The sequence below is a fragment of the Papio anubis genome, chromosome 14 (genome assembly GCF_008728515.1).
Source record: "Papio anubis isolate 15944 chromosome 14, Panubis1.0, whole genome shotgun sequence".
Lineage (NCBI taxonomy): Eukaryota > Metazoa > Chordata > Mammalia > Primates > Cercopithecidae > Papio > Papio anubis.
Window position 1 is genome coordinate 23503872 of NC_044989.1, and position 25739 is coordinate 23529610.

The 25739-nt window shown below is 39.8% G+C and overlaps 1 protein-coding gene and 1 pseudogene across 8 annotated transcripts in view; both read right to left on the minus strand.

The window, feature by feature from the left end:
- ATAD2B (ATPase family AAA domain containing 2B) overlaps positions 1 to 25739 on the minus strand; it is a 173942-nt gene that overhangs the window by 107569 nt on the left and 40634 nt on the right. For 5 of the 8 annotated variants that reach the window (XM_031654965.1, XM_031654962.1, XM_031654964.1 and 2 more), the window contains exons 7-14: positions 25685 to 25726; positions 23410 to 23526; positions 18720 to 18795; positions 12518 to 12616; positions 10669 to 10780; positions 7675 to 7790; positions 6241 to 6415; positions 108 to 196 (exon numbers count right to left, since the gene is read on the minus strand). In XM_031654965.1, the coding sequence (XP_031510825.1) occupies positions 108 to 196; positions 6241 to 6415; positions 7675 to 7790; positions 10669 to 10780; positions 12518 to 12616; positions 18720 to 18795; positions 23410 to 23526; positions 25685 to 25726 (826 nt within the window). The remainder of the gene's footprint in view (positions 1 to 107; positions 197 to 6240; positions 6416 to 7674; positions 7791 to 10668; positions 10781 to 12517; positions 12617 to 18719; positions 18796 to 23409; positions 23527 to 25684; positions 25727 to 25739) is intronic. The other 3 variants (XM_031654968.1, XM_031654967.1, XM_031654963.1) reach the window with 1 other exon arrangement.
- LOC103876794 lies at positions 15360 to 17168 on the minus strand (annotated as a pseudogene).

Here is a 25739-nt window from a genome sequence, read left to right on the forward strand (position 1 = left end):
GTTTTAAATTTCTTTGTAAGCCTCACAGCACTTAGCTAAGGGCTAAGGCTAACTGCCAAGTCAATGGGTAAAAAAGAACTCAAGATAATCAGATAAGGAAAAATTACCTGTGGATCTGATCTTGTCTGCTAGAGCGAACTGGAGCTAATCCATCTATTTCATCAAAAAATATTATAGAAGGTCTCATCAAATATGCCTAGTAAAAAGAAAACAAATGATATTTATTATATTTGTTTTCATTTTTAAAATTATTATATTTTCTTAATAGGTAATAAAAGCAAATGGTACAACGTGCAGCAAGTATGAAGGAATATATAGCAAAGAGGAAATCTTACCACCCAGTCTCCAACAACCATGTCTCCCCAAGTAAGCAACCACCGTTTTCAGTTTGTTTATTCTTCCATACATACTTATACACAAACCAAAGTGTATTTTTTAAACACACATGATAGCACACTATACACATTCTTTTTATTTATTTATTTTAGGTTTTATTTTTGTTTTTTGGGGTTTTTTTTTTTTTTGAGACAGTCTTTCTCTGTCGCCCAGGCTAGAGTACAGTGGTGTAATCTTGGCTCACTGTGACCTCCGCCTCCCAGGTTCAAGTGATTCTCCTGCCTCAGCCTCCCGAGTAGCTGGGATTACAGGCATGCCCCAGCATACCTGGCTAATTTTTGTATTTTTAGTAGAGATGGGGTTTCATCATGTTGGCCAGGCTGGTCTCAAACACCTGACCTCAGGTAATCCACCCACTTCAGCCTCCCAAAGTGCTGAGATTACAGGTGTGAGCCACCGCACTCAGCCTACATATTCTTTTTATATAACAATGTATGTTAAGTAATTTCCATATAAGTACATAAAGACCTGTCTCATTTTTTTTTTTTTCCTTTCCTTCAGACAGGGTCTTACTCTGTCACCCAGGCTTGAGTTCAGTGGAATGATCACAGCTTACTACAACCTCAAATGCAAGCAATCCTCTTGCTTCAGCCTCCAGAGTACCTGGGACTACAGGCAGGGACCAACATGGCCAGCTAATTTTTAAATATTTGGAGAGATGGGTTTTCGCTATGTTGCCCAGGATGGTCTCAAACTCTTGGGCTCAAGTGACCCACCTCGGCCTGCCAATGTGCTGGGATTATAGGCCTGAGATACTGCGCCCAGCCTGCCTCATTCTTTTTCAACAGCTACATGATGTCCCACTGTATGGATATGCCATAGTTAAACCTGTCCCCTTCTTATGGATACTTAGGCTGTTTTCAATATTTTCCTATTAGCAACAATATTGTAATAAACAATAGTAAAGAAATAACTGTATTTACCATTTCATATGAGTATAAACATATTAATATAATAAATCCTAAAAGTAGAACTACTGGCTCAGAAGGCATGTGTCATTTCTAATCTAGTTAGATATTTGCAAACTGCCATCCACTGAAGTACCATTTTACCCTCTAACCAGCAATACTTAAGGGTGCTCACCAGCAATGTATTATCAAACTTACTGACCTTTGCTAATTTTTTAGGATAAAGAATGCTATCTCATTTTATTTTCAGTTCTTATTTACAAGATGAATATGTTATATATCCATAAAAGTCATTTATATTGCTTTTCCTATGTTGCCCATCACTTCACAAGACCACTAGTCTTTTGCTTAGTGAGTTCTAGAAGCTATTTATTTATTTATTTATTTATTTTTAATTTTTGAGACAGGGTCTCACTCTCTTACCCAGGCTGGAGTGCAGTGATGTAATCACATCTTACCTCAGCCTCCACCCGCTAGCTCAATCAATTCTCCCGCCTCAGCCTCCTAAGCAGCTAGGACTACAGGTCCATGCCAACACACCTGGCTAATTTCTGTATTTTTATAGAGACAGGGTTTCACCATGTTGCCCAGGCTTATTTATTTATTTTAAAGGTGAATGCTCTGTCTGTAAAAGGAAATGCAAATATTTTTCTGAAAAGAGTATCATTAATCTTTTGAATTAGTATTGCTATGGTTTGAGTTTGTCCCCTCCAAAACTCATGTTGAAATTTAATTGCCGGCCGGGCCTGGTGGCTCATGCCTGTAATCCCAGCACTTTGGGAGGTCGAGGCAGGCAGATCACTTGAGGTCAGGAGTTCGAGACCAGCCTGGCCAACATGGTGAAACCCCGTCTCTACTAAAAACACAAAAATGAGCCAAGCCTGGAGGTAGGCACCTGTAATCCCAGCTACTCGGGAGGCTGAGGCATGAGAATCGCTTGAACCCAGGAGGCAGAAGTTCCAGTCAGCCGAGATTGTGCCACTGCACTCCAGCCTGGGTGACAGAGCGAGACTCAGTCAAAAGACGAAAGAAAGGAAAGAAAGGAAAGAAAGGAAAGAAAGGAAAGAAAGGAAGGAAGGAAGGAAGGAAGGAAGGAAGGAAGGAAGGAAGGAAGGAAGGAAGGAAGGAAGGAAGGAAGGAAGAAAAGGAAGGAAGGAAGGAAGGAAGGAAGGAAGGAAGGAAGGAAGGAAGGAAGGAAGCAAGGAAGGAAGGAAGGAAGGAAGGAAGGAATGAATTTAATTGCCATTGTGATGGGTACTGGGAGGTAGGACCTTTAAAAATTATGTAGATCTTGAGACCTCCACCCTCATGAACGGACTAATGTGGCTGACATCAAAGGAGTAGATTCATTATTGTGAGAGTGGGTTCGCCCCCATCTTGTGCATTCTCTCTCTCTCTCTCTCTTTGCCCTTCCGCTATGTGATGCTGTCTTCTGTCACGTTATGACACAGCAAGGCACTGACCAGATGCCTTGATATTGGACTTCCTTGTCTCCAGAACTATGAGTCAATAAATTACTGTTCATTCTATATTACACAGTCTGTGATCTTCTAACAGCACAAAACAAAAGTAGGTATTTTGTTGCCAAGCAGAATCTTAAAATTTTTTTTATGTGCTAGATCTTTCCTTACATAGTTAGACCTCCCTACTCTGAGATTATAAACAAAATTCTCCCATGTTTTCATCTGGTACATTTACAGTGTCATTTTTCTCACTTAAGTATTAGATCTAGAAAGAATTTGATTTAAGGTGAATGAATATTAGATAACAAATGAGAAGTTTTTATCATATAATTTACTCAAATTTATGTGGCTTATGTTTCAAAATTAAAGCAAACTTTCAGTTCACAGGAAGGTCAGTTTGCTAAGGAAGAGATACGAATTTTCCATTTCTCCTGACTAATTGCACTAAACTTTAATGTTTCCTAATAATTTGAAATGAAAGACAATTCAGGCTGGGCATGGTAGCTCATGCCTGTAATCCCAGCACTTTGGGAAACCAAGGCAGGTGGAGCACCTGAGGTCAGGAGTTCCAGACTAGCCTGGCCAACATGGTGAAACCCCATCTGTACTAAAAATACAAAAATTAGCTAGGCATGGTGGTGCATGCTACGTAATCCCAGCTACGTGGGGAGGCTGAGGCAGGAGAATCACTTGAACCCAAGAGGCAGAGGTTGCAGTGAGCCAAGATCACGCCATTGCACTCCAGCCCGGGCAACAAGAGTGAAACTCTGTCTCAAAAAAAAAAAAAGATAATTCAACCACAAGATGGGGGTTTTGGGGAAAAAAAAGTTTAAAGAACTGGAATTATGGCCCATTGCAATGGCTCACACCTGTAATCCCAGTACTTTAGGAGTGTTGATCATTATTTTTATATACATGAAAACATGAAACAAACAGCTGGCTTTTTTTTTTTTTTTTTACAGCTACACCCTCACAGAATTGCAAAAAGGAGGTAGGGCATATTACTTCAAATATTTTGTGTCCTCTCAGTGAAATCTCATAATAGTCTAGTAAGATAGGTATTCTTTCTACCATTGCACAAAAAAGGCCACTAAAGATTAAATGTTTTGATTTACTTAATGTTATATTCAATGGTAAAGATAAATATAAACATTTCTGTGACACAGAAGGCCACTCTCTTAGCCAATACACAGTAGTGCCTTCATTTCACTTCGTGCATAGACCATATCCTTAACTTAGGAATGCAGAATCTTTCATTAAAAAAAAAAATCAGGAATACCAGCAATTTTCTGAAAAAATGAAGCAAACATTTTGACTATTCCTACCCACCAAGAAAACTACGAAACAGAAATAAAATAAATTTAGACAAAAGGAGTAGTATGATTTATGCTATGGTTTTAAATAAAACCAAGAGGTATCCCTAGTCCCAGTATGAAATGACTAAAAAGTGTAACTTTAAAATTTTTAAATTAATTCACTGAGTAATATGCCAGCATTGCCAAGCCAATTTTTCCTTCATCTATAAATGTTTATTTTTTATTGTTTAATTATTAATGAATTCTCTTGAAGCATTCAGACTGCATGTTTGACTTGCCATTAGACACTGGACACTTTCAAGGTAAAAATCTTTCTTACTCCTGGGCCGGGCGCGGTGGCTCAAGCCTGTAATCCCAGCACTTTGGGAGGCCGAGACGGGCGGATCACGAGGTCAGGAGATCGAGACCATCCTGGCTAACACGGTGAAACCCCGCCTCTACTAAAAAATACAAAAAACTAGCCGGGCAAGGTGGCGGGCGCCTGTAGTCCCAGCTACTCGGGAGGCTGAGAAAGGAGAATGGCGTAAACCCGGGAGGAGGAGCTTGCAGTGAGCTGAGATCCGGCCACTGCACTCCAGCCTGGGCGACAGAGCGAGACTCCGTCTCAAAAAAAAAAAAAAAAAATCTTACTTACTCCTTTTTCTAAATCCATTACCTAGCAGTTTTTGATACTATTAATAATTTTAAAATAGTATTGGGCCAGACACAGAGGCTCATGCCTATAATCCCAACACTTTGGGAGGCCAAGGCGGGAGGATGGCTTAAGGCCAGGAGTTCAAGACCAGCCTAGGCAATAACTTGAGACCCTGTCTTTCCAAAAAGTTAAAAATTAGGCAAGTGTGGCAGTGCACACCTGTAGTTCTACCTAGAGAGGCCAAAGCCAGAAGATCACTTGAGCCCAGGAGTTTGAGGTTGCAGTGACCTATAATCACATCCCTGCACTCTAGCCTGGGTGGCAAAGTGCAACCCTTTCAAAAAAAAAAAATGTGAAGTACTTTAGCAATTACAAAGGACTTTCACACACACCATCTTAGTAATGGGTGCTCAATGCTTGAAGTTATTTTTTATTTCATATGTATTTCCTCAGACATAATCAAATATATGCTGCATTGCCAAATATGAATGGCATCCTTCACTAAATCAATCAAAAGTGAATTTATATAGGGACTGATTTTTAATTTTTTTTTTTTTTTGAGAGACAGAGTCTCACTCTATCGCCCAGACTGTAGTACAGTGGTGTCATAATTGCTCACTGCAGCCTTGAACTCCTGGTCTCATGCAATCCATTTGCCGTGGCCTCTTAAAACATTGGGATTACACGTGTGAGTCACTGTGCCCAGCTGGAATAATTCTTAAAACGTATAGGAAATAACATCTTTAAAGTTTTTGTTACAAATAAATAGTAGACATAGTCTACATAATATTTATTGACCTTACTCTGCCTTTTAAAAGCATTCACTCATGTCTGAATTCTTGTAGTACCGTATTTACAACTCATGAAAATAACACACTGCTTTGTGAGATTTCCTGCACAGACACTTAGCTTTTTATGCCTGTTGTAGTTCCTCAATTGGATTATAATCTAGCAATATATATGTTATATCCTGTGTTCTCTAAAGCACCCAACTTGGTATTATATACCCGGTAGGGACCTCAATAAATGTTTTATGAGCCATCATAAATATTCAAAAGTACCAGTGAAACTGCCATCAAATACTTCTAAGGCATACAATCACAGATTACTGATCCTAAATATAACATATTGGATGGAAAATATACTTCCTCGTAAACAGTCTGTATATGCAGATTAAATGTATTAAACATTCTGAAGAAAATATTCTCAGCAGGCAGACTGCTTGAGCCCAGGAGTTCGAGACCAGCCTGGCCAACGTGGTGAAACCCCACCTCTATAAAAAATACAAAAATTAGCCAGGCATGGTGACACACACTTGTAATTCAGGCTACTGGGGTAGGGACTGATGCAGGAGAATTGCCAGAGCCCTGGATGTCGAGACTATAGTGAGACGAGATCACACTATTGTACTGACTCCAGCCTGGGTAAAAGAGAGAGGCCCTGTCTCTAAAAAGAAAAAAAGAAAGAAAAGAACAGAATAGAACAGAACAGGAAAGACTCTTGAATTAGATAATTTCTCTTACCTGATCAAAAAGAAGCCTAAGTTGCCTTTCAGATTCACCAACCCACTTGCTCAAACAATCTGCTCCTTTTCGCATAAAAAAAGCCACTTTTTTGTCTCCTTGGCTGCATTCATTAGCTAATGCTCTGGCAACCAAGGTTTTACCTGTGCCAGGAGGGCCATAAAACAAACAGCCCCTAGAAGAATAAAAAAAATTAAAAAATCAAGAAGTGTAAATTATATTATCAATGCTGATAACCAATTTTAAAAAATGTCCCTCCTTCCCATAAAATTTTGTATTGAAGTATAATTATTAGACATTGATATAGTTTTTTCCAGTATATAGACAAAAGTTTTACTTTGCTAAGTCCTTAAATCACCAAGCTTTGGCAGACAAGAAATAAAGTACAGAGTAATTTGGCAAGATACACAGAAATTTTAAATGTGTTTCCCTATGACCCAGAAATTTCACATCTTTAGAATAAATAATGTAGAAATACTCAAAAGGAATGTATATAGATTTAAATGACTCTTTAATAAGATTTTCCATATCCTTAAAAACAAGAAAAATAAACTACAACCAAATCTGAAAAAGTGCCTCCTTAAAGAAAACAGACATTTATCAGTTTAAATCTAACAGCCTAGATGTGTATCTTCAGAATATTCTTTTTTTTTTTTTTTTTTGAGATGGAGTCTCACTCTGTTACCCAGGCAAGATCTCGGCTCACTACAACCTCTGCTTCCTGGGTTCAAATGGTTCTGATGCCTCAGCCTCCCGAGTAGCTGGGATTCCAGGTGCACAACACCACCCCCAGCTAATTTTTGTATTTTCAGTAGAGACGAGGTTTCACCATGTTGGCCAGGCTGGTCTCGAATTCCTGATCTCAGGTGATCCACCCGCCTCGGCATCCCAAAGTACTGGGATTACAGGATTGAACCACTGTGCCCAGCCAGAATATTCTATTCTGCTCAATCTTCTTTAACATAATTTGTCAGTCTTTTCTAATAGTTCACCAGCTATCCACCTCATGATCAGACACAATCTGTTCCTAAAAATAAATTATCAAGCTCACCCTATTTCAAAAATACTCCATCATCAAGTCAAAGAAACATATCAATAAAACTGTGCTTCCAAGAGTAAATAACATACAGCATCAAACTCGATGCATTGGGAGCCAAATTCAGAAAAATCCATCTGGGCAATCTGGTTGTGTATTTAGGGCTCACAGAAAGAATCTCATCGAGTGCCTGACTTAAATTCTGAGATATAAACCTCAAGAACATACTTAGTTCCATGGCCTCTGGACCCTAAACAATAACATTTCATTTCTAACTGTCATTGCTAGGACACATCAAATAAATATATATCAAATATTTGTATTTATAGTAATTTACTCAATTAACATTTGAGAAAGTAACGGTAATAACAATAATAAACATCTATGACACTGCTTACCTTGGAGGCTGAATTTTAAACTTCTCAAAAATTTCTGGATATAAAAGTGGGAATACTACCATTTCCTTTAGTGCATGAATATGATGGCTCAATCCACCTATGCTATCAAACCGTACCTTGGAAAGAAGGGGAAAAATTTTATATAAAACAGTTTTATGTGTTTTATAAAATTTTTAAAATTTATAAAAGAGTCTTACGATTCAGAAATATATGCCTTTAGCAGAAGCTTTTAAACATAACTATAAATAACTGTAGAAAAATAAGGCTAACAATAAAATCCAAGTTTACATTTCAGTTCAGGCAAATTAAGCTACCATTATTTAATCTAGTAACTCAGAACCAGGATTAATTCCCAACCTAAAACTTTAATAGGTATCTATAGGAGATTTTTATATTACACTAACACATACAATTTTTATATCGTACCAGGTTCTAATGGGCCAGGCACAGTGGCTCACACCTGTAATCCCAGCACTTTGGGAGCCCGAGGTGGGCAGATCACCTGAGGTCAGGAGTTTGAGACCAGTCTGATCAACATGGTGAAGCCCTGTCTCTACTAAAAATACAAAAATTAGCTGGGCATGGTGGCGCATGCCTGTAATCCCAGCTATTTGGGAGGCTGAGGCAGGAGAATCACTTGCTCCCGGGAGGCGGGGGTTGCAGTGAGCTAAGATCGCACCATTGCACTATAACCTGGGCAACAAGAGTAAAACTCTGCCTCAAAAAAAAAAAAAAAAAGTTTAAATGGCTTTAAAAATATATAATTATTTTGTACATATATTCTCAGAAGGGGGCAATATTGTCCTCACAGGGGCAAAAATTGGTTCAGGGATAGGGCAAGAAATAATCTTAGCTATTTACAATAGTTTGTAGCCCTCCCAAGGTCAATGTTACCTGACAAAATCTTATTCTTTAATATTTAATTTCTCTAGTCAGAAAGAAATTTACTTTTTTTCTTCTTTATGGGACAATGATGAAAAAATGATTTTAGAAACACTGATCTATCACAAGAAGCAGCAAAGACTGTTCCTCCCACCCATAATAGTTTAAATAGCTAGAAGGCTTTGTAAGAAAAAAAGTGTACAGAAAAAAATGCTTGAAGAAAATTTTGCCCAAAATGTTAACTGTGACCGCCTCTTCCTTGCTTCTTCGTTCTGTTACGGTACTCGAAAATGTTTTACAATGAAAGTATTACTATGATAGAAAAAGTGAAAGTAAACTATTAACAGAAAAATAAAAACAGAAGTTAAATAACAGAAACATTCTAAGAGAAGCTAAATTTTAAAGAAATAAGTGGTCTGGCGTGGTAGCTCACGCCTGTAATCCCAGCACTTTGGAAGGCGGAGGCAGGCGGATCACCTGAGCTTGGGAGTTCGAGACTAGCCTGACCAACATGGAGAAACTCCATCTCTACTAAAAAAAATACAAAATTAGCCAGGCATGGTGGCGCATGCTTGTAATCCCAGCTACTCGGGAGGCTAAGGCAGGAGAATTGCTTGAACCCGGGAGGTGGAGGTTGCAGTAAGCTGAGATCACACCATTGTATTCCAGCCTGGGCAACAAGAGCAAAACTAAGTCTCAAAAAAAAAAAAAAAAAAAAGAGAAAGAATTCACTCTGCTTTGGCAGAGACATCTAAAGTTTACTAGATTCATCTGTAAATGGATAGATGAAAATAAATGAAAGGAAAATAAAAATGAAGAAAAAATTTTTTAAAAGACAAAAAAGAAATAAAACTACCTAGATTCAAAAGAGTAAAGTGCTGGTAAGCCAAATACGCAAAGATCATTAGGTAAGGTCTTCTGAGAAGATGCACTATTAGAAATGGGATTCTGGTCATATGTAATACTCTAATATTTCCTTAGGGCCTGGTTAATAAAGTAAGACAAGCATTTTCCTCTATGACTTCAGATTAGAGATAGTTAAAATTTCATCTTCAAGTATATATGCAATTCTATTTGATAATTTATTTTAAATCCCTCTATGAAAATCACTTAAACTATATTGTATAGAGAGATTTTTAGGAACAAAAAAAAAATACATCAAGTAAGCTTTTGGTTATGCAGTAACCTTATTTCAAAATATCCCCCCAAAATAAGATACTACTCACAATGAGAAAGAATCTACCATGTCCTCCGAGTCTTATGTCTGTTTTTGTCATCCATTTCCCAAAATGACTTCACCACCACTCTTTATATTGATGACCCGTATCTGAATTTCTAGTCCAGATATTTCTCCTTAATGGCAAACCTAAATAACCAATTACCTACAAGGTGCTTTCACTTGTAGTATACCTCAGATACCTAAACATGTATTAGTTAAATACAACTAATTAAATCATCTTCCTGCCTCAAACATTTATTCCTCTTCTTATGTTCCCTACTCAGAGAATCAAGCCATTTTCCACCCAGACCATCCATTATCTACCTAGTCACCTAAGCTAGAAACCTGGGTAATACTCTCAAGTTGTACCTTTCCCTCATTCCCAAAAAGGAATTAATTCACCAAATTCTGTCATTTCTGAATTCAATCCTCAATTCTTTCAAAACCATTTACTTCTTCAAATCGTTATCCTACTTTCTACCATGACCACTACCCCAGATTACTAGACTACAGGAACATCCAGTCTCCCTAATGCCAGCCTTGCTTACCCCAAATTCATTAACTATATCACAGCCAGAGTGATCTACCCAAAATACAAAATCATGAAACTAGGCAATTTCAACAATAGCCCATTGTTCATCATGGTTTATGAAGCGTTGCCCCTTATAACCTTCTCAGCCCCATTTCCTACCTGTTACATATTCCAGTAACACTGAAATGAAAACACGTGACTAAGCACCACATGTGGCTAGGGTTCTTAGGTTTCAAAATATATACATCGAAACATTAACACTGTCATATCTGAATTTTCTAGCTCTACTATGTGCTGCTTTAGAAACAAGAAAAAAGCTTAAAAAAAAGAAAACTTCTAGAAAAACATTTACAAAACTTACTGATTTATCAATGTTCATTGGATCAACATCAGCCAAGCTTGCACCCACTTTCACTCGTTCTCGGAGAATACCGCTAGCTAAGTCCTCTGCTCTGAAGTTCATAGGCAAACACCTGAAATTTATAAAAGTGCAAGTGAAGTTGCATTAAAAGTTTCACATTTTTAATGTTAAAATAAGTTTACATTCCTTGATGTCTTCATCTTTCTCCTTTTTCTCATAACCCAGAAAATAATATCAAAGAATTTCATTCTTTTACTCTACTTTTCTTACATTCTTGTCAAAGGCCAAAAATTAAGTTACTCACTAGATAAAGCAAACAAGATTGTTAATCTATTTGCCCAAAGAGCCCAATCTATTCCATTTTAGGAAAATATCTTAACATAACTGATTATCCCATGTCATACAACTATAAAAATAAACCTATATGTACTATAATATATGGGATTAAAATAAAATCAAGCTATTGACTGACTGAGGCAAGGTCTCACTCTGTTGCCCAGCATGGAGTGCAGTGGTGCAATCATAGCTCACTACAGCCTCAACCTCCTGGGCTCAAGTGATCCTCCCACCCCAGCCTTCCAAATAGCTGGAACTACAGACAGGCACCACTACGCCTGGCTGAATTTTTATACAGACAAGGTCTCACTATGTTGCCTAGGCTGGTCTCAAATTCCTAGGCTCAGCCTCCCAAAATGCTGGGATTACAGGCATAAGCCACCAGCCCAACCTTTATTATAATATTTGAATCTATCCTCAGATATTACATGAATATGTCTACTCAGTTATATGATTGAAAAAACTGTCTTTCCCTTTTGTTCGAAAAAAATCAATTAGCGATCACATCTTGAATACTAAGCTTCATCTTTTGTGTAACTACCTTAAGAGAGATCTCTATACTACATTATTTAACACATTATTTAATATATTACATTATTTTATTTCCATAAATTAATATACTCAACTTCCTCTTTTAACCTTGGGTAAACACCAAACAATGGCATTAACAGCCTCAAAAAAGTCTAGTATCTATAATGAATGTAACTTCATTGATACTTCTGAACCCTAATTTATAAAAATATATTATCAAAGGAGATTATCAGAATAGTTCGGATTAAATAAGCATAAATTCTTTTATTTCAACTTGGGTTTTTCTCATTTTCTTTCCATCATTCACATGAGAAATTCTTTTTTAGTATACAATCTAATCAATCCAAACTTGTTTCCAAGACCTGCTAACTGAAAACTTGGTATTTCTACAATAAATAATAATTTGACACTTCAATTATTTACTCCTCCAATGAAAATTCTTTGAGGTTTTAGTGAGCCCAACAGTGATCAGTTAGTTACCCTAGTTAGGCAAAGATCACCATAGGCACTTGTTCAACCAACAACAAAAACAAAATAAATTTTTCCAATAAAAATCCAAGGTCTCCTGAGATACTTCTATTAGAAACCATGTCTTAACCTGACTGCTATAATACTGTAATCATTATAAGTACCTAAAATCAACCTCATTAAATGGATTTAGATTAGAGAGGAGGTACAGAGGAAAAGACAGATACTGCCATATAGGCTGGCCTGTTTCCCTTAGCTCTCCTTACTTTCCCTCTCCACAAATTATTTTATCATAAGTACTTTCAGACTAAGTAATTTCAGACTAAATTTCCCAAGGTTAGATTTCTATTGGAAGAAAAACTAATTAGAAACCAAGTCAATGTCTTAATCTAGTCTAAAATATGTGTTGAATATCAATGTTAGCAAAATGCCAGTATAGATAAGAAAATCATTCAAAAAAAAACTTATTTTTCCTTTTTTCTACCATGGAAATAGCACTAAAAATTTTACTAACCTATTTCTTGCTCTTGCCATGCTCTTTGATTTCCTTCTTTCAAAGCGTTCCTCATCAGAAGAAGTTGTGTCACTACTATGAATGGCATGCTTCTTTCTCCTATTTAAAGAGAATAAAATCCTTAAAACCATTATAATAGCAAACAACTTTTTAAAACACACTGTAATAGCTCAGAGGAAATTCAATCAGCAAATATTTATTAAGATTTGTACCCTCATACAGTTTACATGAAGTATAAGTTCTTCATGTAGTAATTACATGAAGCAATAAGTTCTGCAGAAAAAAAAGAAAAAAAAAAAAAGGCCTGCAATCCTAGCACTTTGGGCAGTCGAGGTGGGCGGATCATGAGGTCAGGAGTTCGAGACCAGCCTGGCCAACATGGTGAAACCCCATCTCTACTAAAAACACAAAAATTAGCCAGGCGCGGGGTAGGCACCTGTAATCCCAGCTACTCGGGAGGCTGAGGAAGGAGAATCGCTTGAACCGGGGAGGCAGAGGTTGCAGTGAGCTGAGATTGCACCACTGCGCTCCAGCCTGGGTAACAGAGCAAGACTCTTCCTCGGGAAAAAAAAAAAAAAAAAGAATAGGAAGCCTAAAATTTTTTAAAAAGAACAAATCAGGAAGGGAGTCAGTAACCAACTTTTTTTTTTTTTTTTTTTTGAGACAGTGTCTCACTCTGTCACCCAGGATGGAGTGCAGTGGCAAGGTCAGGGTTCACTACAGCCTCAACCTCCAGGGCTCAAGCGATCCTCCCACCTCAAACCCCTGAGTAAATGGGACTACAGGCACCCGCCACCACACTGGCTAGTTTTTGTACTTTTTGTAAAGAGGGGGTTTTACCATGTTGCCCAAGGTGGTCTCAAACTCCTGAGCTCAAGTGATCTACTCGCCTTGGACTCCCAAAGTGCTGGGGTTACAGACATGAGCCACCGCACGGGGCCAGCAACCAATTTAAATTACATCCAAATTTAGTGAATATCTGTCACTGTTTGATAAATAACATTAGAATCTCAGAAAAAAAAAAAAGTTTTATCTTTTTTTTTTTTTTAATTTTATCTTTCCCAAATAGTCACAGTCCAGACATTTAAAGAACAAAAGAAAAATAATACACTGGATTACAGAGGACAAGGGCTTTAACTTTCCACTTAAGATAGTTCCATCCTATTTGAACTTCTTATAAAATACATAAAATATTTTGAAGAAAAAAGTAGTTTATAACCAGAACTACTATGGAGAGATTAGGTAATATGCCAGGCTAAAGTCATCACAAAGGAGAAACAATATTTACTGAATGCCAGATTATTAGTATAACTCATGACATCTCTAAGAAACCTAAAAAAATACTATAATAAAACCACAACAAAACTATGTGCTCACAAAGTGTTCCAACTGAGTTCATCATATCCAAATCAAATGCTTCAACCACTTCTCTTAAACTGCACATTCAGTTAGCAATTCCACTAACCAGTAATTTGCCAAAAAAAAAAAAAAAAACCTCAAAAATCATCCTAAATCCCTTTTTGCCCACCACATAATCATTGCCATTGAGTCCTAGCCACACTCCCTGTAAATGTCCCTCATATCGTCTTTTTCTCCACCCCTACCTAGGTTTCACTTACCACCTGCCTAGCCATTTAATCACCCTCAGCTCTGCTTTACTGAAAAAAAAAACATTTGCCATGATCTTACCTCGGATCTTGTTACCACATGAACTGCTCTCCACCTCTGCAATTTTAAAATGTAATGGCCTACTTTTTGAACATAACCTCCTAACATACCAACTTTCAACTCATCAAGGCCTACCATACCTGAGCACCCACTGACTCAGAGTCAACTCCCTTCGAAGCTTAATTTTCTGTCAAGACTCACAGGAAAAGCTATTACTTCAGTTTTTAATCCTCCTACCTGACTCTGTCTCCTTTTCCTTCCATTATACTTGCTAAATTTCAACTCTGTACCAATCCAAGTAATAAAAGTAGAATGCTGAACAGACTAATGAAAATCCACACAACCAGCCGGGCGTGGTGGCTCATGCCTGTAATCCCAGCACTTTGGGAGGCCGAGGCGGGCAGATCACAAGGTCAGGAGATCAAGACCATCCTGGCTAACATGGTGAAACCCCATCTCTACTAAAAATATAAAAAATTAGCCAGGTGTGGTGGCAGGTGCCTGTAGTCCCAGCTACTTGGGAGGCTGAGGCAGGAGAATGGTGTGAACCCAGCAGGCAGAGGTTGCAGCAAGCCGAGATCATGCCACCGCACTCCAGCCCCGGCAACAGTGCAAGACTCTGTCTCAAAAAAAAAAAATCCACACAACCATACAAGCTGGAATCATTGTCAGTAATTTTCTTCAAGCACAAGTAGCCTTCAAAGATGTCCCAAAATCTGTGCATCAGTACTCCACTTCAATGCCCACATGTACCATTAGCTACCCAGATTTTCTCAACTTCTCCTTAAGATCTTTAGCCCACCTCCTACTCCTTCTCTACTAATCGGAATCCTTTCATTACCTTCTACACCTATTTTTTGTGGGGGAAGAGGGAATTGTTTTTGTTTTTTTTTGTTTTTGCTTTCTTTTTTTTTGAGACGGAATCTCGCACTGCCGCCCAGGCTGGATGGAGGGCAATGGCGCGATCTCGGCTCACCGCAACCACCGTCTCCCGGGTTCATGCGATTCTCTTGCCTCAATTTCCCAAGTAGCTGGGATTACAGGCACACACCACCATGCCCAGCTAATTTTTACATTTTTAGTAGAGACAGGGTTTCACTGTGTTGGCCAGACTGGTCTCCAACTCCTGACCTCATGATTCGCCTATCTCAGCCTCCCAAATTGCTGGGATTACAGGCATGAGCCACTGTGCCCAGCCTGTTTCTGTTTTCCTGTTTTTAGACAGAAGGTCTCACTCTGTCACCCAGGCTGAAGTGTAGTGGCATGATCATAGCTAACAGCAGGGAGCCACAGCATCCATGGCTTTACGCACAGTCTCTTCATCCCCCAGAAACTGCATGCACCTGATGGTCGTCAAGTTCTTGTCAAATTCACAGACAATGGGAATACCAGTCGGCAGGTTCAGCTCCATGACAGCCTCTTCAGAGAGACCCTCCAAATGTTTCACAATGCCCTGGAGGCTGTTGCCATGGGCCACAATCAGTACCCTTTTCCCTTCCTTTAGGAGGGGAACTATTTCTTCATTCCAAAAGGGCAGAGCTCTGGCTTCGAGAGTCCTTCAGACTCTCACAGGAGGGTAGCTGATCCTCTCTGAGGTCTGCATACCTGCGATCCTCACTAATGTTGCTGTAGAAAGGATGGTCAGGCTCCACTGGAGGTGGTGGAACATCATAGGAGAGCCTCCAGATCTTCACCTGGGCCTCACCATGCTTTGCAGCAGTTTCTGCTTTATTGAGACCAATCAGACCCCCATAGTGCTGCTCAATGAGGCACCAAGTCCTCACTACAGGCAACCACATCTGATCAATGGCATCTAGCACTGTCCAGAGGGTCCAGATTGCTCTCTTCTGCACTGAAGTAAAACAGATGTCAAACTCATAGCCAGCATCTCGCAGCGCCTGCCTGCAACTCTTCACCTCCTCATGGCCCATCGGGCTCACGTTGGTGGTGTACCAGCCGCTGAAGCAGTTCTCCAGGTTCCAGGTGCTCTTGCTGGGCCGGATCAGCACCAGTTTGTAGGCGGCCATGCCAGTAGGCTGGGGAGGCCCTGCATCAATTTTTGATACTTCCCAATTCTCCAGGAAGATAGTTGCAAAAATTATCTACTTACTCTTTGCAATTTTGGTATTTATCCTCTCCTCTACTTCTTCCTCCCCATCAGGAAAGTTCCCAAGTTTATGTGTGTATTGGGTCTATAATTTATAGAAATGTAATTAATTTGCCAATAACAGCACAGAAGGAAGTTGGTGGGAGAAAAGTTGTATTGGTCTAAGAAAATGACTTCAGATAGTAAACTGAATGCATAAGAAAAAATAAAGAGAACCAAAAATGGTAAATAAATTTAGAAGTTAACAATACCTATAAATATATACAGTCATCCCTTAGTATCTACAGGGGAATGGTTCCAGGACCCTTGTGAGTACCAAATTCCAAGTATGCTTAAGTCCCTTACATAAAAATGGTATAGTGTTTGCACATTGCAAATGGCCTACACACATCCTCCCATATACTTTATTTGAAAATTTATCAAAGACTTAATTTAAGAGTTACCTCCTGTATACTTCAAATCATCTCTAAATTAATTATAATACCTAATACAACACATACGCTATGTAAATAGTCATCAAGCTGTATTTTTTGTTGTTGTATTGTTGGGGTTTTTTCTCAAATATTTTCGAGGCGTGGTTGGTTGCATTCACAGATACAGAACCTGTGGCTAAAGAGGGCCAACTGTACTTGCTAATATTTCTTCTCGTAGCTTCAGTAAAAGCCATTAAATCATATAAAGTAATAATTCCAACAATGTATTGTTAGATCTGTAACACTGTTAGGTGTTATACAAATAACAATAACACAACAAAAAGAGTTGTATACATAATTTCCCAATAAATAACTGAAAAGCCAAAATTCTAGTTGGGACTGGGCACAGTGGCTCATGCCTGTAATCCCAGCACTTTGGGAGGCTGAGGCAGGCAGATCACTTGAGGTCAGGAGTTGGAGACCAGCCTGGCCAACATGGTGAAACCCCGTATCTACTAAAAATACAAAAATTAGCCAGGCGTGGTGGTGCATGCCTGTAATCTCAGCTACTGAGGAGGCTGAGCCAGGAAAACTGCTTCAACTCAGGAGGCAGAGGTTGCAGTGAGCTGAGATCACATCACTGCGCTCCAGCCTGGGCGACTGAGTAAGGCTCTGTCTCAAAAAAAAAAAAAAAAAACGAAAAAAGAGCTTAAAAGCCAAGGAGTATATATACAAAACTATACAAAACGAACTCAAATCATATACAAAAATTAACTAAGTAAATCAAAGACCTAAACATAAGAGCTAAAACTATAAACTATTAGAGGAAACCACAGGAACAAATCTTCATGATCTCTGAGTTGGCAATGGATTCTTAGATAAAACAGTAAAAGCATAAGCACAAAACAAAAAATAGGTAACCTGAACTTCATAAAAATTAAAAGCCTGGCCGGGCACAGTGGCTCAGGCCTGTAATCCCAGCACTTTGGGATCACTTGAGCCCAGGAGTTCAAGACCAGCCTGGGCAAGGTGGCAAAATCCCATCTCTACAAACAATATAAAAATTAGCTGGGCATAGTGGCGTGTGTCTGTAGTCCCAGTTACTCGGGAGGCTGACATGGGAGGATTGTTTGAGTCCAGGAGACTGAGGCTGCAATGAGCCATGATCATGCCACTGCACTCCAGCCTGGATGACAGAGCAAGACCCTGTCTCAAAAATAAAAAATAAACTTTTAAAAGTAGAAATCTTCCTTTATTTCTATTTTCTTCTACATGTAAAAGAAAGGATAATTAGGGCCAGGCGCGGTGGCCCATGACTGTAATCCCAGCACTTTGGGAGGCCAAGGTGGGCGGATCACAAGGTCAGGAGATCAAGACCATCCTGGCTAACACGGTGAAACCCCATCTCTACTAAAAATACGAAAAATTAGCCAGGTGTGGTGGTGGGTGCCTGTAGTCCCAGCTACTTGGGAGGCTGAGGCAGGAGAATGGCATGAATCCAGGAGGCAGAGCTTGCAGTGACCTAAGATTGTGCCACTGCACTCCAGCCTGGGCGACCTGAAATCCCAGCTACTTGGGAGGCTAAGACAGCAGAATTGGTTGAACCCAGGAGAAGAGGTTGCAGGGAGCCGAGATTGTGCCACTGCCCTCCAGCCTCCAGTCTGGGCGACAAAGCAAGACTCCACTTCAAAAAAAAAAAGGTGGAAACCCTCCTTTGTACCTACATGTAAAAGAAAGGATAATTAGGGGGAAAAATATTAAAGATTAACTCGAATCAATGCTTCAAATGAAAGCAATATGGGTCGCTTAGATTCAACTCTGCTAAGAGACCAAAGAGCTGTGTAGCTTCAGTGAACATAATTGTTAAAACAACAAATATTCCAGGCAAACTGTGAATCAGGAAGATAACAGTAGCATGTAGGATGACAACTACTAGTCACTAATTAAAGAAAAAAAGACACAATTAGTCTCTCATTGACAAATGCAAATGTTTCCTTTCAAAAACAAACCTTACCTAATATGGCTTCTTCTTGCTGGAGATCTATGAATATCAAACAGTGTGTTTTCCCTCTTTTTTTGATGAGCTGGTACTAAAAGGGAAGAAAAGGATATAAAGAAATAATAAATTGACAAATTAATGTATTAAAGGAGTAGAAATGACTTCAGCTCACTTTTTTTTGTTGTTTTTTGACACGGAGTCTCGCTCTGTAGTGGCGTGATCTCTCGTTCACTGCAACCTCCCCCTCCTAAGTTCAAGTAATTCTCCTACCTCAGCCTCCCAAGCAGCTAAGACTACAAGTGCGTGCCACCACACCCAGCTAATTTTTGTATTTTTTGTAGAGACAGGTTTTCACCATGTTGGCCAGGATGGTCTCGATCTCCTGACCTTGTGATCTGCCCACTTTAGCCTCCCAAAGTGCTGGGATTACAGGATAAGCCACCGCACGTAGCCCTGTTAACTTTTTTTTTTGATATGGAGTCTCACTCTGTCTCCCAGACTGGAATGCAGTGGTACGATCTCAGCTCACTGCAACCTCTGCCTCACAGGTCCAAGCGATTCTCCTGCCTCAGCCTCCTGGGTAGCTGGGATTACAGGCACCCGCAGTCATGCCCGACTAATTTTTGTATTTTTAGTATAAACGGGGTTTCACCATGTGGGCCAAGATGGTCTCAAACTCCTGACCTCATGATCTGCCCACCTAGGCCTCCCAAATTGCTGGGATTACAGGCGTGAGGCACTGTGCCTGGCCCCTGTTAACTTTTTAAATAAAACCTAGTCATTTGCCTTCAAGTACCAAATGCTGTCTAGAAGCAAAACAAAAATAAAAATTTTGTGGCAATACTATGAAGTTGCAAATAAACATTCTAAACAGATGTTAACATAATCTTTGTGACTATGAGTTACACAAAGATTTCTTAGGTACATGATCCATTTTTAAAAATGTAGCTGGGTGCGGGGGCTCACGCCTGTAATCCTAGCACTTTGGGAGGCCGAGGCAGGCGGATCACCTGAGGTGAGGAGTTCAAGACCAGCCTGACCAACGTGGAGAAACCCTGTCTCTACTTAAAATACAAAATTAGCTGGGCATAGTGGCGCATGCCTGTAACCCCAGCTACTTGGGAGGCTGAGGCAGAAGAATCGCTTGAACCTGGGAGGCGGAGGCTGCAGTGAGCCAAGATCGCTCCATTGAACTCCAGCCTGGGCAACAAGAGCGAAACTCAGTCTCAAAAAAAAAAAAAGAAAAAAGAAAGAAAAAAAGAAATTTAGCACAATCCATTTAAGAAATGATTCATTAAAAAAAAAATTGTTATAGGCTGGGCATGGTCCCAGGCCTTTGGAAGGCCAAGTCAGAGCATTGCTTTGAGCCCAGGAGTTCCAGACCAGCCTGGGCAACATGGTAAGAACCCAACTCTAGTTTGAGGCACGGCGGATCACTTAAGATCAGAAGTTTGAGACCAGCCTGACCAACATGGTGAAACCTCGTCTCTCTAAAAAATATATATATACAAAAATTAGCCAGGCATGTAGCATGCGCCTGTAATCCCAGCTACTCAAGAGGGTAAGGCAGGAGAATCACCTGATTCCGGGAGGCAGAGGTTAGAGTGAGCTGAGATCACACCACTGCACTCCAGCCTAGGTGACAGAGCAAGACTTTGTCACAAAAGGAGGAAGGAAGGAAGGAAGGAAGGGAGGGAAGGAAGAAGGAAGGAAGGAAGGAAGGAAGGGGAAGGAAGGGAAGGGAAGGAATGGATGGATGGAGGGAGGAAGGGAGGAAGGAAAGGAAATGGTGGAAGGGTGGACAAGAGGGCTAAGATAGTGAAACCCTGGCCTCTAATAAAAATACAAAAATTAGCCAGGCACAGTGCAGGTGCCTGTAATCCCAGCCACTCGGGAGGCTGGAGGCAGGAGAATCACTGAACTTCAGGGGCAGCAGAGGCTGCAATGAGCCAAGAGCGCCACTGCACTCCAGCTTGGGCGACAGAGTGAAACTATCTCAAAAAAAAAAAAAAAAGAGAAAGAAAAAGAAAAGAAAAAAAGAACCCAACTCTACACAAATATTTTTTTAAATTAGCCACATGCAGGACAGCATCTCAGCAGGCTGAAAGAGAGAAGGCTGCAGGAGCTTGCTGTTTGTGCCCCTGCACTCCAGCCTGGATGACCCTATCTCAAAAAAAAAAAAAGCAAAAAGTATAAATTGGAGTTCATTAAAAATTACAAATGGGCCAGGCATGGTGGCTCACACCTGTAATCACAGCATTTTAGGAGGCCAACACGGATGGACCACCTAAAGGCAGGAGTTCGAGACCAGTCTGGCCAACATGGTAAAGCCCGTCTCTGCTAAAAATACAAAAATTAGCTAGGTGTGGTAGCGCAGGCCTGCAGTCCCAGCTACTTGGGAGGCTGAGGTAGGAGAATCGCTTGAACCCACGAGGTGGAGGTTGCGGTGAGCCAAGACTGCTCCAATGCATTCCAGCCTGGGCAACAGAGTGAGACTCTGTCTCAAAAAATAAATAAACAGGCCGGTGCAGTGGCTCATACCTATAATCCCAGTACTCTGGGAGGCCAAGGTGGGCAGATCACGAGGTCAGGAGATCGAGACCATCCTGGCCAACACGGAGAAACACCATCTCTACTAAAAATACAAAAAATTAGCCAGGTGTGCTGGTGGACGCCTGTAGTCCCAGCTACTCAGGAGGCTGAGGCAGGAGAATGGCAGGAACCCAGGAGGAGGAGCTTGCAGTGAGCAGAGATTGCGCCACTGCACTCACTTCTGCTTTTCAAAAGATACTATTGAGAGAATAAAAAAGACAAGTAACAGACTGTCTTGTCTTAAAAATATTTGCAAATGACATATCTGTTAAAGGTCTAATATCCAGAACCTATAAGGAATCTCAAAACTCAATAATAAGAAAACAAACAACCCAATTGAAAAAATGGCAAGATATCTGAACAGACACTTTACCCAAGATTTACCACTGTCAAAAAAAAAAAAAAAAAAAAAAAAACACATGAAAAGATGCTCCAACACCATTAGGGAAATGCAAACTAAAACTATAATAGATACCTGTTACAATTAATTAAATAATCTGAGTATAGCAAGTGTTGACAAGAATACAGAGCAACTACAGCTCTCATACACTCTTAGTGAAAGTGGTATAACCACTTTAAAAAGAGTTTGGTAACTTCTTATATCTCATCATAAAACCCAGCCTTTCTATTCCCTGGTATTTGTTAGAAATATACAAACGTATGTCCACACAAAGACCTGTTCATCACAACTTTATTTGTAATAGCCAAAAACTGGAAAGGATCATAATGTCAAGTAACAAACGAATGGATAAACAAATTGTGATATATCCACACCACAGAATGCTATTCAGCAAAAAAAAAAAAAAAAAAAAAAAGGAATACACAGCTGGGTACAGTGGTTCAAGCCATCACAGTGCTTTGGGAGGCAAAGGCAGGAGAATCCCTTGAGACCAGGAGTTCAAAACCAACCTGGGCAACATAGCAAGACCCTGTTTCTACAAAAAAAATTAATTAGCTAGGCATGGTGGTGTACACCTGTAGTTCTAGTTACACAAGGAGTTGAGGTAGGAGGATAGCTTGAGCTCAGGAGTTTGAGGCTGCAGTGTGTTATATTTGTGCTTCCGAACAGCCACTACATTGCACCATGAACAACATAGTGAGATCCCTTCTCTAAAAGATAAACTTTTAACTTTTTCCTTCTCTCAGCAAAAAAAGAAAAAGAAAAAAAGAAAACAACTAAGTTATTGGCCAAGCTGCAGCCACATACTATTTTTGTGACCTCGGGTAAGTCGCTTAATCTCTTGGACCATAAAGATACTTTCCCTAGGCCGTGTACAGTGGCTCACACCTGTAATCCCAGCACTTTGGGAGGCCGAGGTGGGCCGATCACCTGAGGTCAGGAGTTCAAGACCAGCCTGGCCAGCATGGCGAAACCCTGTCTCTACTGAAAAAATACAAAAATTAGCCGGGCGTGGTTGCAAGCACCTATAATCCCAGCTACTCAGGAGGCTGAGGCAGGAGAACTGCTTGAACCCAGGAGATGGAGGCTGCAGTGCACTGAGATAATGCCACTGTACTACAGCCTGGGTGACTGCAGACTCTGTCTCAAAAAAAAAAAAAAAAAAAAAAAAGAGAGAGATACTTTCCCTGAAGAATTGCTGTAAATTAAAGTGCTCAGTAAACTATACAGTGTAATACATTAATATGAGCAGTATTACTAAATACAAGGTTCTATAAATAAAATGTACATGCTGTATGTAAATCAATACTGCTACCACATACTTTGACTTTCTTTCAGTTGCATCTGTGTGCACAGAAGTATATGTAGTAAAAGATACAGTATATAAAACCCATAAGAGATTTCCTTCTTTTAAATTTGGCAATACTAATTTTTTAAAAAGCAGTGGCACATTTTTAGTAGAGACAGGGTTTCACCGTGTTAGCCAGGATAGTCTTGATCTCCCGACCTCGTGGTGGCAGGCACCTGTAGTCCCAGCTACTTGGGAGGCTGAAGCAGGAGAATGGGGTGAACTTGGGAGGCAGAGCTTGCAGTGAGCTGGGATCGTGCCACTGCACTCCAGCCTGGGCAACAGAGGAGTTGCCAAAAAAAAGCAGTGGGGCAGAATAAGTTACTCAACTACCAAAAATAAAAAAGTTATTTACAGTTGCCTACCTATTGGAGGTGCTTGGTATCGATCCACTGTTTTTCTCTGTCTCAAATTATATGGTCTATCATTTTCTTCTCCTTCTGCCTCTTCAACTTCTATATCTCCATCCTCCTCTTGAGATTCTAGTTTCCCACACACAAAAACAAAAGAAAAAAGCATTGTTTTAATCCAAAAGGATTGGTCTACTCTAGAACTGAATATTTACACTTTATCCATTACTCTTTTTGCACAGGTGACATTTAAGTGCCAACATACTATGTAAAGCATACGTAATTAAAAATCAACCTAAATGGATGTAAAAGAAAATACTTTCCCTGCCAGTGATCAATACAATTATCTGCTAAATAAATTAATGTGATCATATTTTATCTCTTGATTTACTTAGGAACTTTGATTCGCTTTGGTCATACAACGCAATAATAGAAAACAGACTTAAAATTTTATCCAACTACAGCAAACCTCAATCAATGCTCAATTAACCACTAAATTAGTATTCAAATACCCTTGGTAATTCAAAAAAAATATGCTTATAGGTAATTACTAATGTTACAGCAAGAGCAACTTATGTTGGCAGTGTAATGATTTGTTAGACCTGTTGATCACAATTAAGCATGGATTAGTTACATTTTGGTAGCAAAGTGCATGTACGCATTGAGATGGAGCATGAAACAGACTTCTAGGGTATTGGTAATAGTTTATTTCTTGACATGAGTGATCATTTTATAATTCTTTTTTTTTTTTTTTGAGACGGAGTCTTGCTGTGTCGCCAGGCTGGAGTACAGTGGTGTGATCTGGGCTCACTGCAACCTCTGCCTCCCGGGTTCAAGCAATTCTCCTGCCTCAGCCTCCCAAATATGTAGCTGGGACTATAGGCATGTATCACCATGCTTGGTTAATTTTATATTTTCAGTAGAGATGGGGTTTCGCCACACTGACCAAGCAGGTCTTGAACTCCTGACGTCAGGTGATCTGCCCGCCTCGGCCTCCCAAAGTGCTGGGATTACAGGCATGAGCCGAAATACTATTTTTTAAAAATGATTTGGCTATAGCTACAATGTAACATCTAAGTCCAGTTAAAATAAGAGTCTAGCTGGACGCTAAGGCACCTGCCTAGTCTCAATTACTTAGGAGGCTAAGGTAGGAGGATGGCTTCAGCCCAGGAGTTTGAGTTCAGTCTGGGATAACACAGCAAGACTCCATCTCTAATTTTTTTACTTTTTATTTTTTTGAGACAGAATCTTGCTCTGTCACCCAGGCTGGAGTGCATGATCTTGGCTCACTGAAACCTCTGCCTCCCGGGTTCAACCGATTCTCATATCTCAGCCTCCCAAGTAGCTGGGATTACAGGCATGCACCACAAAGCCCAACTAATTTTTGTATTGTTGGTAGAGACAGGGTTTCACTATGTTGGCCAGGCTGGTCTCAAACTCCTGACCTCAAGTGATCCACCCGCCTCAGCCTCCCAAAGTGCTGGGATTACAGGGGTGAGCCACCACACCCGGCCTCTATTAAAAAAAAAAAAATTTTTGATGAAAATTAATAAGCATATGAACCCCCAAATGCAATATGTAACTTCTTAACCACAAGAACTGTCAATATAACACAATCATATTAAAGCATAGAAAAAAATATAAAGCTGGCAGTGATACTTAGGGAAGCAGAAGACTAAAATTGCAAAGCGCTGGACGTGGTGGTTTATGCCTATAAACCCAGCACTTTGGGAGGCTGAGGCAGGAAGACTATTTGAGCTCAGGCGATCAAGACCAGCCTGCGCAACAAACATATTGACACCCCATCTCTATAAAAATTACAAACAATTTAGCCGAGCATGATGGCATGTGCTTATGGTCCCAGCTACTCAGGAGGCTGAGGTAGGAGGATTGCTTGAGCCTGGGAGGTCAAGGCTGCAGTGAACTGTGATTGTGACAATGCGCTCCAGCCTGGGTGACAGAGTGAAAAACTGTCCCCCCAAAAAAAAAATAAAGAACCTGCCAAGGACTTTATATTTTACTCATGACATCGGAAAGCATTATTTGAAAAATTTTTATTGTTAGGTTGTACAGAAAAACCAACACACACAGTATTTATCTAAATAATACTATAAAATACTTGTACCTAAATAAGTTATCTAAATATCCAAAACATTACTTTTTGAAAAATGTCTGTACCATAACACAATATTGCAGGCAAAAATTCTAAATATGGCATATCTACTTTGGAAACTCTACAAAGATATTCAGTTAATGAAAAGGCAAAAATCACATTATAAATCTGTCTCACCTATACTGATTTTCTCCAAAGGAAGCAATTTAGAGGTTCTAGCTGTAACAACAAT